The sequence below is a fragment of the Eulemur rufifrons genome, chromosome 20 (genome assembly GCF_041146395.1).
Source record: "Eulemur rufifrons isolate Redbay chromosome 20, OSU_ERuf_1, whole genome shotgun sequence".
Classification (NCBI taxonomy): Eukaryota; Metazoa; Chordata; class Mammalia; order Primates; family Lemuridae; genus Eulemur; species Eulemur rufifrons.
Genome location: NC_091002.1, coordinates 27,587,392 through 27,599,981, shown reverse-complemented (window position 1 = coordinate 27,599,981; position 12,590 = coordinate 27,587,392). Strand labels below are relative to the sequence as shown.

At 43.2% G+C, this 12,590-nt stretch overlaps 1 protein-coding gene across 2 annotated transcripts; it reads left to right on the top strand.

The window, feature by feature from the left end:
• Positions 1–4,264: 4,264 nt before the first annotated feature.
• Positions 4,265–12,114, top strand: SNRPB (small nuclear ribonucleoprotein polypeptides B and B1). 2 transcript variants are annotated; one of them, XM_069495644.1, is made up of 7 exons: positions 4,265–4,365; positions 6,709–6,860; positions 8,658–8,769; positions 9,940–10,092; positions 10,620–10,758; positions 11,065–11,190; positions 11,957–12,114. In XM_069495644.1, exons 1-7 carry the CDS (start codon positions 4,363–4,365, stop codon positions 11,992–11,994), a joined length of 723 nt encoding a protein of 240 aa, XP_069351745.1. In that variant the 5' UTR covers positions 4,265–4,362; the 3' UTR covers positions 11,995–12,114. The 2 variants fall into 2 exon arrangements, with proteins under 2 accessions (XP_069351745.1, XP_069351746.1); XM_069495645.1 differs by having other exon boundaries at positions 11,810–12,114.
• The last annotated feature ends 476 nt before the right edge of the window (positions 12,115–12,590 follow it).

Below are 12,590 nucleotides of genomic sequence, written 5' to 3'. Positions count from 1 at the left end.
AGAAATCTAATGGTCTTCTAGACCAGAGGTTGGCAAACTACAGCCTGCAGGCCAATTGTGGCCTACCACCTGTTTTTGTGTGTCCTTGAGCTAAGAATGGTTTTTACATGCTAAATGGTTGAAAAGAATCAAAAGAAGAATAATATTTTGTGACACATATTTGTGTCCACATATAAAATTTTGTTGGACCCCAACCACACTAATTTGCTACATATTATCTATGGCTGCTTTCGTGCTACATGGTAAAGTTGAGTAATTGCAACAGAGACCATATGGCCCAGAAACCCTAAAATACTATCTGGCCCTTGACCAAAAAAGTTTATTGGAAACTAACCAGTCTTATTTTTAAAAATTAAGTTTGCACACTCCTGATCTAGTCTGAAACTTGGAAACATTTTATCAAATAAAGGCTAAATGAATCGCCTGTTTAACCTCCAGTTCTGGAATCCACAACCCCCTTTTCCTTATTTGTAGAAATTGGCAAACTGATTCTAAAATTTATATGGATTTGCAAGGGATTTAGAAGAACCAAAGCAATCTTGATAAAGAAGAAGTAGGAGGATTCATACTTCTTGATTTCCAAACTTACTACAAAGTAATGGTAACTAAGATAGTGTGGTACTGTCATAAGGATAGACATATATAAGAGATCAATGGAATAGAATTGAAAGTCCAGAAATAAAACCACATGTCAGTGGTCAACTAATTTTCCACCAGGATGCCAAGATTGTTCAATGGGGGAAAGAACAGTCTTTTCAACAAATGGTGCTGGGACAATTGGATATCTGCCTACAAAAGAATAAAGTTTGACCCTTACCTTATACCACATCTGAAAATTAACTAAAATTATGTCACAGATCTAAATATAAGAGCTAAAACTATAAAATTATTAGAGGAAAACAAAGGGATAAATCTTTATGATCTCAGATTTGGCAAAAGATTCTTAGTATTACATCAAAAACATGAGCAGCAACAACAACAAACTATAAATTAGACTTCATCAAAATTAAAAATTTTTGTGCAGGACACTGTTAAGAAAATGAAAAGACAACCCACAGAATGGGAGAAAATCTGTATAAATCACATATCTGACAAGGGTCTTGTATGTAGAATATATAAAGAATTCTTGCAACTCAGTAATAAAAGACAAAAATGAGCAAAGGATCTGAATGGACATTTCTCCAAGGATGATATACAAATGGCTAATAAGCACACAAAACAATGCTGAACATCATTAGTCATGAGGCAAATGCAAAACAAAATCATGATGGGATAGATCCACTTCACACTCTTTAGGATGGCTTGAATCAAAAAGTCAGATAATACAAGTGTTGGTGAAGCTGTGGAGAAATCAGAACCTTCATACACTGCTTGTGGGAATGTATAATGGTGAAGCCACTTTGGAAAACAGTCTGGCAGTTGCTCAAATGATTAAACAGAGTTATCATGTGACTTAGAAATTCTACTCCTAGCTATATACCCAAGGGAAATGAAAGCGTATGTCATGAAAACTTGTACACAAATGTTTATAGCAGCATTATTCACAATAGCTACTAGGTGGAAACAACCCAAATATTCAACAGATGAATGGATAAACAAAATGTGGTGCAGTAGTCCCCCCTTATTTGAGGGGGTTATGTTCTAAGGTCTCCAGTGGATGCCTGAAACTGCAGATTATACCAAAGCCTATACATACTGTTTTTTCCTACACAGACATATCTATGATAAAGTCCAATTTATAAATTAGGCACAATAAGAGATTAACAATGACTAATGATAAAACAGAATAATTATAACAATATTCTGTAATAAAAGTTTTTGTGAATGTGGTCTTTCTCTCTCAAAATATCTTATTGTACTGTACTCACCTATTTCTGCACTGTGGTTGACCGCAGGTAACTGAAACCATGGAAAGTGAAACCACAGGTATGGGATATATCCATGCAAGGGAATATTATTTGACCATAAAAAGGACTGAAGTTCGGTATCAATCTCTGGTGTTTAAAAAAAATAAAAGAAAAAAAGGAATTAAGTAGTGATACATGCTACAACACAGATGAACCTTGAAAATACCATGCTACGTGAAAGAAGGCGGTCATAAAAGACCACATTATTACATGATTCACTTTACATAAAATGTCTAGAACGTCCTTCATACTATTCATTCTTTCCATTCTTTCTTTGCCCACATACTACTCCTCAGAGCAGCTTTCCCTGACTACCTCGGTAAAATTGCACTCTCAGTCTTCTACTCTTACTTTTTTTCATGTCTCTCTAATGTTACATTATATATTTATTTATTTGGTTTGTTGTCTGTCTTTCTGACTAGAACATAAGCTCCTTGGGAGAAGAGACTTTGTATCAGTAACAGTGCATGGCCTTAGTAGGTATCAACTAAATATTATTTTCAATGCATGCATGAACGATGTGTTAGGAAGCAGGGTAACTTGGGGGTAAAGGAACAGCTGAGGAGCCAGGTGGACCTATATTCCCATTTTGACTCTGCCACCTTGAGCAAGATAATTCATCTCTCTGAGCTTTTACCTCTTCATCTACAGGTTACAGAAACAGAACAACAGAACATAGCTCTTAGAGATGGTGTGAAGATGATGAAGCCCGGAGGTGTAATCTTTCCTTGCTGGGTTTGAGGAATAGCAAGGAGGCGAGTGTGACTGGAGGATGACGAATGAAGAGAATGTTGAAAGAGATGAGGTTGGAGAGGAGCGCAAGGCTGGATTTTATTCTACCTGTGCTAGGAAATCATTGGGAGGTGGAGAGCAGGGCATGACATCATCTGATATCCCAGTACATTTTAGAAAGATCCCTCTGGCTGCTGTGGGAAGAAGAAAGAAAGTAGAGAGACCAGTTAGGGTCTCCTGCAGTGATTCAAAACAAAGATGAGGCCAGGCGAGGTGGCTCAAGCCTATAATCCTAGCACTTTGGGGAGGCCAAGGAAGGAGGATCACCTGAAGAACAGCCTGAGCAAGAGCAAGACCCCCATCTCTACAAAAAATAGAAAAGTTAGCTGGATGTGGTGGTGCACCTACTGTAGTCCCAGCTACTTGGGAGGATGAGGCAGGAGGATTGCTTGAGCCCAGGAGTTTGAGGTTGCAGTGAACTGTGATGATGCCACTGTACTCTAGCCCAGATGACAGAGTGAGACCTTGCCAAAAACAAAAACAAACAAAAAACAACAAAACAACACCCAAAAAACCCCCATAGCTCCCCCCCCCCCAAAAAAACAAGATAAGATGATGCTGGTTAGGACTAGAGTGGTAGCAGTGAAGCAGGTGACAATGGTCATATTCAAGTTGGGGTCTATAGAATTTGCTGACATTATCAGATGGCAGAGAAAGAGAGGAATCAAGTATGCTTCAAGCTTTGTCATTTTATTTTTTCTTTTTTAACCCAAGGAACTTCAGAGATGGTGAACACTGGTAGAAAAGTGGTTTGGGGAAGAGTGAATAGAATCAAGAATTCAGTTTTCAACATGTTAAATTTAGTATACCTGTTAGAATCCATGTCAAGCCATCTGCTAGATATAAAAGGTGGAGACTTAAATGAAAAGGCAGGGAGGGGTTAAAGGAATAAATTTGAAAATCTTAGGTGTATAGGTAGTATTTAAAAGGCATGGGACTGGATGAGATTATTTAACAGATATTATTGAGCCCTTATTTTGTGCTAAAGTGTTCCAGACACTACAGCAATGAGCAATACACAAAGAAAAATCCATACCTTCAGGAGCTTACATTCTAATGGGGAGTGGATAATAAAAATATCCACGTTAGCATGTTAGATAGCAATCAATATTAAGGAGAAAAACGGGTTAGGCAGGTGGAAAGGTTACAGTTCTAAACAGTACGGTCAGGGAAGTTCTTCCAACTGGGAAAATGTTATTTAAGCTGAAATCTTGAAGGAGATGAGGGCATGAGCCTTTCCTATATTCGGGGAACTAGCATTCCAGGTAGAGGCAAAAACTAATGCAGAAGTGCTGAAGCAGGAGCACGTCAAGCCAGCTCACGAAATTCAACGACAGTGGCTGTACAGGAAAGAGCAGCGGAGGGTGGCAGTCCTGACTTTAGCTAGCAAGGTGTTCAAAGTAGATCCTGAGTCTCTGGCCTCTCGAAGTTTCAAACTGGACGTTAGTGCCCCCCGAAGCCCCGCCCCTGCTTCAAACACAAAACTCCGGTCGTGGGCCGGAACTCAAGAGCTCTGGGCCGGGACCGGAAGTAGCTTTCTACCCGGCCGCATTTTACCCGCGGCTGCATTTCCGGTGGTGGCGGCGGGAATTCGGCTGCTGGCGGGCGACTAGGCCTCTGCGGAGGCAATCCGGCGGGAATCGGAGCCATCAGAACCGCCACCATGGTGAGGAGGCACGGGCCGGCGGCGCGGGAGTTTCCGAGTCCTTTGAGGAGTGGGGACCGCGACTGATCGGGGAGGAATCCGTGGGTTGGAGCCGCTTATGGCGGCGAAGGCCCGGGCTGGGGCTGCTCGGTCCGGGCACGAAAGACCGGACCTTGGCCGTTCGGTGGGGCGGCGGGGTAGTCGGGAAAGTCCGGAACTGGGGGACGGAGGCCGAGGTCGCTAGCTCGGTGGGGCGAGGGTGGAACCGCGGCTCTCGACACCGCTGTACTCACAATGCCTGGGATCCTGTAGGCACTAAGTAAACTTTTGCTGGATAAATACGTGTCCGGGGTTTCGGAGCAGACACTAGAACTGCGGGCCGACCAGGGAGGACCGATAAAAGGCTCAGACTTGTGAAAGGGGATGAGAGTCTGAGAAGTTGCGGAAAGAGGTGGAAGAGTTTGTGGTACAAGCTAGAGAGTCTTGCTAGGTCTAATAAACCGGGAGGAGGGAGCGGGAGGGTGTATGAGAATGTTTGGAGAAAGAGTTCGACTCATTTGTTCAGCCTATTTGTATGTTTGCATATGCCCGACTTCTCAGGCGCTTGGGGGCTACACCATGAAATGTTTCCTTCCTTCACTGGGGATACGGATAATGTAATTAAGTGTGGTAATTTAGCTTTTGGTAAAAGTTTTAGGCAGGAGGCGGGGTCAGAGTGCTTTCTCCAGTAGACGGTTGCTGAGCAGAGCCCTAAAGAAAGCATTGTCCCGAGTTTTCCCAGCGAAAACGGGAGGGAATGTTAAAGACCTGGAGAACTGCAAGAGCAGAGCCATGAAGGGGAGTACGATTGAAAGTTGCTGAAGGGGAACGAAAGGAAGTAGGAGAGAGGAGAAATTGGCAGGAGCCTTGTTAGAAAGGGCTTTGCATGTTACTTAATCCTGTTGGTGGTGAGGCCTGTCGTTGAAGGATTTTAGCCAGCAAAATGACCTGAACTTAGTTGTGTTTTAGAAAGATCACTCTAGCTGTTACATATTGGGTGAGGCTGGAAGCAGGGAAACCTGGTAGGATATTGGAGAATTGGTTAGAATAGGAACTGGATTTGGTCTGACTAGATTTCGATACAGCTTCCCAGCTGTGAAACAGGGCAAGTTACTTAACCTCTCCCAGCCCCAGTGGTCTCATCTGTAAAACAGAGATAATAATGGACCCAATTTTGAGGATTAAGTGAGATGTACAATGCTTACCACAGTGCCTGATACACGGAGAGCGCCTGGTAAGCATTAGCTCAAATGGATAAGTGAATGTTGTCCGAAAGGTTCATATCTTGTGGTCAGAAGCCAGTTAAATGGTCATCTAAAGGAGACTGAATCACATGACCTGGGGCCTTCTGGGTGGCAGGCAGTATGTTGGTGGAGTCAAGGTTCTGATTTACACATTTGTAGATTCAGAAATTTGTTCTTGTCCAAGCTCACAGTGATAAACAAGCCTGGTGCCTGGTATGTAGAAGGTTCTTGGGTGGGTTAGTACTGGTCTATACCAATCAGACTGATGGGAAGATGCTGTACAGATCAAATGTCAGGTGATTTGTTTCTAGAGAGAAATATAACTGTCAAGGGCACATAGTGATATCTATATAGCTATGTGAACGGTTCACATAGTGATATTTATGTAGCTGTTCCCTTTATTTTAGCAAAGCTATATTGGAAGCCAGGCTGTAAATGCAGAAATGTTGGGTTAATTAAGAATTAAGTGTACCAAATTATGTGTTCTTAAAGACCATTATGTGTCCAAACCAATTAGCTCCTTGGCCACCAGAAGTTTCCCTCTGCCAAAGATAGTCTTGGAGGCATTCTCACAAATTCTCAATTTGGGGATTCCCTTCTCCACCCTGAAGATGATATCCTTTCTAATAACAGGCTTCTCATTGATTAGATTTTTAGTGCCAGCCCCATTTCTGCTCTTTAAACAGTCTTTTTAATGGGTTTTGGGTGTTCCACAGAACTTGAGTCTTGCCTCTGTAATCTGCACAATGGCAGATGGCTGATCTCTAGTATGGATGGATTTGATTAGTTTGGGGACACCCCACATTCTAATCCCTGAAACTGACACAACGTAAAGGCAATTGTAATATGAGAAAGACTGATTTTAAGGGAAGGGAGAATAGCAGATTACTGGGTAGAGGTCAGGACTGAAAACAGCGTGACACGAGAGAATTCCCATGAAAGGGCTGTGGGTGGAAGACTGAGAATCTACTGAGAAAGACAGATGCGCGGAATAGAAGGCTGTGGTGGAAGTTGTAGGGGAGGGCCAGGGGGATGCGTGTCCAGAAGAGCGAGTCTCATCCCTGCTGGTTTCTCCTTGCAGACTGTGGGCAAGAGCAGCAAGATGCTGCAGCATATTGACTACAGGATGAGGTGCATCCTGCAAGATGGCCGGATCTTCATTGGCACCTTCAAGGCTTTCGACAAGCATATGAATTTGATCCTTTGTGACTGTGATGAGTTCAGAAAAATCAAGTGAGGAGGGGACCATGGGGAGGGGAGACTGGGTGAGGGAAGTGGATTGGCTGGGTGGGCCAAGTGACAGGCGGTGATGTAGCTAGTTGGTTCCTCTCTGTTCTCCGGTTTTAAAGGGCAGACTTAAATGGGGTCATAGAACACTAAGAAATCTTCCTTAGTCCAGCAAGCCTTGCTCTCTAGTTCTAGCAAGGTACAAGTTGTGAGGAGGGCTACTAGGCTTTTTGTTTCTCGGGCTTTGCATGCCCCTGGGTACTGGGGTAAAGGGCTCTCATGTTCTCCCCACAGGTGTGTGAGGGGGGAGAGCTTGATTTTCTGGCCTCATTGCCTATTTGTAAAGCTGTAGCCTAAAGGGCTCTCCCAATGCAGCCTGGTCGGAAACTGCTTTAAGAAGCCTCTGACCCTCTTCAGGGTAAGTGCTCAGCTCCCCATGTGGGTTTGGGGCCAGCAATTTTTATTGGCGTTTATACAAACAATTGGAGATATTTTCTACTTTGCTACAATTCCATAAGGTATTAGCTAACTCCCTGTCTTACGTCTCACAGATCTTAAGCTCTTGGCCCATTAAAAGATGTGGTCTAGCTTTCCATCTTATTTTACATTGAAGGCTACTTGAGGCCCAAAGAAGTTACATGACTTTTGTGGTCATCCAGTTCTTTTGTCGTATGCAGTGTCCATATTATGTTGTCACTGTGAGTTCCCCTTGGTTATCTTTGGAGCCATTTTCTTTTGTGGCCTAAGATCAAGAAGTACAGGATAAAAAATGTGGTAGGGATGCCTGAGTGCCAGGTACATATTAGAGAGGGGCCAACAGATCAGTGCGGAACTATTCCAGATAGTTCCCTACTGTTTTTTGAATGAATCTGATTTTATTCTGATAATAAAAAATGTTTATTGGAAAATATTTTTCAAGACACAGAAAAGTCAATGAGAAAAAACTTTACAAAAGTCTATGAGAAGGGATTTTTAAAATTAGGAAAGGATGATACATGCTTATTATTAATAAAGAAAATGAGCCCAAAAAGGAAATAATGTCCATTCACAGAATACCAGTTAATGTAAAATATCAAAATGAAATCTTTTGAGTTATTTTTTAAAATCAGAATATTTTGTTTTTTTCTTTATTTTTAGGATCTTAGCTTTGCCTTTTTTTTTTACCCCTTCCCCTATCCTGTTACTTTTCCTAGTTTACATTTATATTTTGTTGATCTTTTTTCTGATTATTGCTGTTTGGGGATTTCTGTTTTTGTGCTTTTGAGGAACAGGTGTGAAATTTCAGTTTCTCTGTGTATGAAATTTCTCTTTTCCTTTCTGACTTCTCCTATTTCTGATGTGAGGTGAGGGACAGAATTATAGGCCTGAGAGGCAATGAATTGGTACTAGAATGACACTGCACGTTAGTAGGGTGGGTGGGATTCAGTTGACTTGAGGAATCCTTAGACTGCCTCCTGACGTCCTCCTGAAGGGAAGGAACAGGCTGATAGCAAAGAAAACTTGACCGAGGGAAAGGCCTGCGCAGTTGCTGTGCAATAGCATTTGGCCAGGGCTAGGCTTTCTTGACCCTGTCCTATCTCTTGGTCAGTGCATCCTCTTGAAGTAGTAGGGAACCGGCAGGCAACCACCTACGTGGTTATGTGTTCAGCCTATCCAGAAGGGCTGTCTCAGGGGAAAGTTTGTGTACCATTTGTCAGGAGATGTAGTATAAGCAAATCTTGGAGGCCTCTAGGCAGGTGAGCCTGAACGTTACCTATCCTCTAACGCTTGCTTTTTTGTTTATTACCCTCAACTTGTCTGTAGGCCAAAGAACTCCAAACAAGCAGAAAGGGAAGAGAAGCGAGTCCTCGGTCTGGTGCTGTTAAGAGGGGAGAACCTGGTCTCGATGACAGTAGAGGGACCTCCTCCTAAAGATGTAAGTCAGAGCAGGAAGCCGTGTGGAAGGGAGGCCGTACCACACTCTGTCAGGTTCTCTGTGTTTCGTTGCCGTCCTCACAGCCATCCTCTGGGTTTTGCCCCCTTTTTACAGATAATAAATGGAATCTTAAAGAAGTTACCCTGCAAGAAAGAGGTGGAGAGAGGGGACTAGAATTGGGTTATTTCTGCCTTTAAAGCCTTGCCTGTTCCTCAGTTGACATACATAGTCAGTGAAGGAACCCAAGATTATCTAGGTCAGTTTTTAATGTGAAGACAAAGTCTAGGTGGACCTTTAAAGTCGTTTAACTGCAAACGATAGGATATGTGTATATTTTGTGTTGCAGAGTTTTCGAATAATAGTTAACATTCATTGAGCACCTATTGTATACCGAACACTTCAGTATTTTATTTAGTTCTTATAGTGGTCTTGTGAGGTAAATTATTTTCACTTTATAGATAAAACAAACTGGGGTTTAGTATCTTGCCCAAGGTATCACAGCTAGTAAGTGGTGAAACTGACATTTGATCCCAGAGGATCATGGTTCTGTAAACACCAGGCTACATTTAGAGAGTCTTTACAGACTCTAAGTAAAGTCATGTTAATGACTTAAAGATACCCTCTCAAGTGAGTACAGAGTAGTTTATCCTAGTTACTTCCTTGTTTTGGATTCTTACATGCAGCTTTTTCCAATTACAAATGTCTACAAGGGATATTAGCATATTTCTTGGTTCAAAGCATATGTACATGTTCATAACTCTTGGTACCTACTTCCAGTAGAGTTGGCTACTCTGATGTAGCCCATTGTAAACCGTCATGACCACATCCAGTTTTACTATAATCCCATCATTTGCAGATGAGGAAACAGTCCTAGAATTGTGGGATTATTTGTCCACACTCAGCCTAGCAGGTGAGAATCCGCTGGGAATAGATCTCATGTCCCTTAAATGGAACCATGGCCCTTTGCTCTTGGTTTAATATTTAAAGGAATGCATATAGTTGGGTGAGGCGTGGCATAGTTCTCTGGACACTCTTTTAAGTTTGTCTAGCCTGCTTCACGGGTAACAGCTAGACATATAATCTCAGATGGAGGAAGAATGGTGTCAGCACATGTGGATGGACAAGCAGTATTTATAAGTTGTTTTTATGCCCTATAAATTTATTTTTCAGACTGGTATTGCCCGAGTGCCACTTGCTGGAGCTGCTGGGGGCCCAGGGATCGGCAGGGCTGCTGGCAGAGGAATCCCAGCTGGGGTTCCCATGCCCCAGGCTCCCGCAGGACTTGCCGGGCCAGTCCGTGGGGTTGGTGGGCCATCTCAACAGGTGAGGGGTTGGGGAATGGGCACCAGGTTTTGGTGGATAAAGGAAAGGAGGGTCCATAGTTTGGAAAGAGTCCAGAATGACCAACCTATGATTGTCAAGACTATCAGTGTTTCGCTGTGCATTGTATGTGGCCTCAGAAGTGAGAAGGAAAACTTGGCCATTGTAAATTTCATTGAGAAATACACAGAAGGTATTTTAGTCAACTGTGTTTGAGTAAAATGTTTCCATGATAACATTTGAAATATATTCTGTTATAACCTATCATCAGTCATTTGAAAGTGTATTCTCTAAGTTGGATTGGGCATCCTTAACTCATCCTTAAACTCAGGCCTAGAAGATGGGAATTGGGCATTCAAGCTTGATCTTTCTGGAAAGTGGTTTTGAATAGGAAGTCTAATGTGAGTTATAGCTTTAGGGGATTTGGTGTCTGCTGTTTCCTGCTCTCCTTCCCCACGTTGGGGAGGACAGTGGAAAGCTGCGTTGCACTGTACTATTCTGCCTAACACTTTCTTCCTGTGTCCCCTTAGGTGATGACCCCACAAGGAAGAGGTACTGTGGCAGCCGCTGCAGCTGCTGCCACAGCCAGTATTGCAGGGGCCCCGACCCAGTACCCACCTGGCCGTGGGGGTCCTCCCCCACCTATGGGCCGAGGAGCACCCCCTCCAGGTAAGGAGCTCATAGGGAGATGAGTGCTAAGTGATATAAAATGCCTTAGCTGGATTCATGATGAGACATAACCTTGACTGAAACTGATGATGAGTTTGTATAATTAAGCAGGATTACTCTGAGATCCAGCCTGGCTGACTGATCATGAAAGTTGCTGGACAACAGCCATTGGGAGCTCTAGCTCTTTGGCTCAAGTGCCAGTGTTCTAGGAGAGGCTGAGAGGGTGGAATGGTCAGCTTTGTATGTTTCCTGCCACCTTTTCAAGACAGACACTTGAGTTGTATTCTTGGGGGTTTTCTCTTGCAGGCATGATGGGCCCACCTCCTGGTATGAGACCTCCCATGGGCCCCCCAATGGGGATCCCCCCTGGACGAGGGACTCCGATGGGCATGCCCCCTCCGGGGATGCGGCCCCCTCCCCCAGGGATGCGAGGTAAGTGCCTGCAGCAGTGACTTTAGCTTCGTTCCCTAGAGCAGAAAGAACAGGGAAAGGGGAATAAGCATTGTTAAAATAGGCCGTACCTCCCCTCTTAGAACAGTTAGAGCAACTCCACCCAGGGTATTTCTCAATGTCTAGGGCAGTGTCCCCAGAGCACTATGAAGTAATGCGTTCTGACGATCCCTAACAAGAGTTATGAGATTGTCTTATGCCCTTTGGTTTGATAGTACCTCGTAATCAAAAGAGGATATTATGTATTTCTGTTTAACTTCAGTTTGAGAAATGCTGAGCTCAGCTCCTATGTGGATGAGAAAATGGGCCCAGAGAGTTCAGTGTCCTGACTCCCAGTCTAGTGTTCTTTTTACCAAGCCACAGTGGCCTCTAAGATAACTCATGGCCAAACTTGGTGACTTGGGTCTCTAGTTTTGGGTTTTCTGTTTATGGGTTTTATAAGCATAGAAACCTAGTCGGCCCCAGGGAAGTCCCTAGTTAGCACATATGCCATGTGCATCCCTCTAGTCACTTGCTAACTGCTGGGTGTGGGAGGCTGGGGTAGGGTTGGGGATTCGAGTTGCAGATCAGGCACTGACTAAACTTCTTACTCTTACTTCAGGCCTTCTTTGACCCTTGGCCACAGAGTTATGGAAGTAGCTCCACGGAGGCGTGGGCTCGATTCCTCAGGGCCACGTTACCACAGACCTGTTTGTTTGTTATGCTGTTGTTCGAGGAGTCTCACCGGATTGTCTGGTTTCCCTTACAGGGCCCCCTCCCCCGGGAATTCGCCCACCAAGGCCCTAGGCTCATCTTGGTTCTCCTCAGCTCCCTGCCTGTTTCCTGTAAGGCTGTACATAGTCCTTTTATTTCCTTGTGGCCTATGAAACTGGTTTATAATAAACTCTTAAGAGAATATCATAAATGCACCTATGTATCTATTTATTCTTATAAAAATCTTTGATACATTGGGTGCTTAATTGAGTCAAGGGTTTCCTTGGGAAAATTAACCCTAATCTTATCTGCTTCCCTATAACATTTTATTACATACTTGCATCTGATACCCAACTTCACATACTAAGAGAATCACAAAATTGAACTACAATGAGACCTTTTCACCTATCAAAGTCAAAGATCAGTTTGTTGAAATAAACACTCATACGTTGTTGGTGAGGGGTATAAACTGATACAAGCTCTTGGGCATTCTGTTTAGCTCCTCAAGCAGTACTTTATATTCTTTTTTGTATCCAATAAAATATGAAGCAAATGCCAAAAATGAAAATCATATTGGGAGAAAAACAAATTTGATACCTCCCAGGCTCACATACATATAACCTAAAACTTTTGGGTTGTGGAATCTTCGTGATTTCTTCTACCCAAAGTCTATGTGAAGTGGACAGATG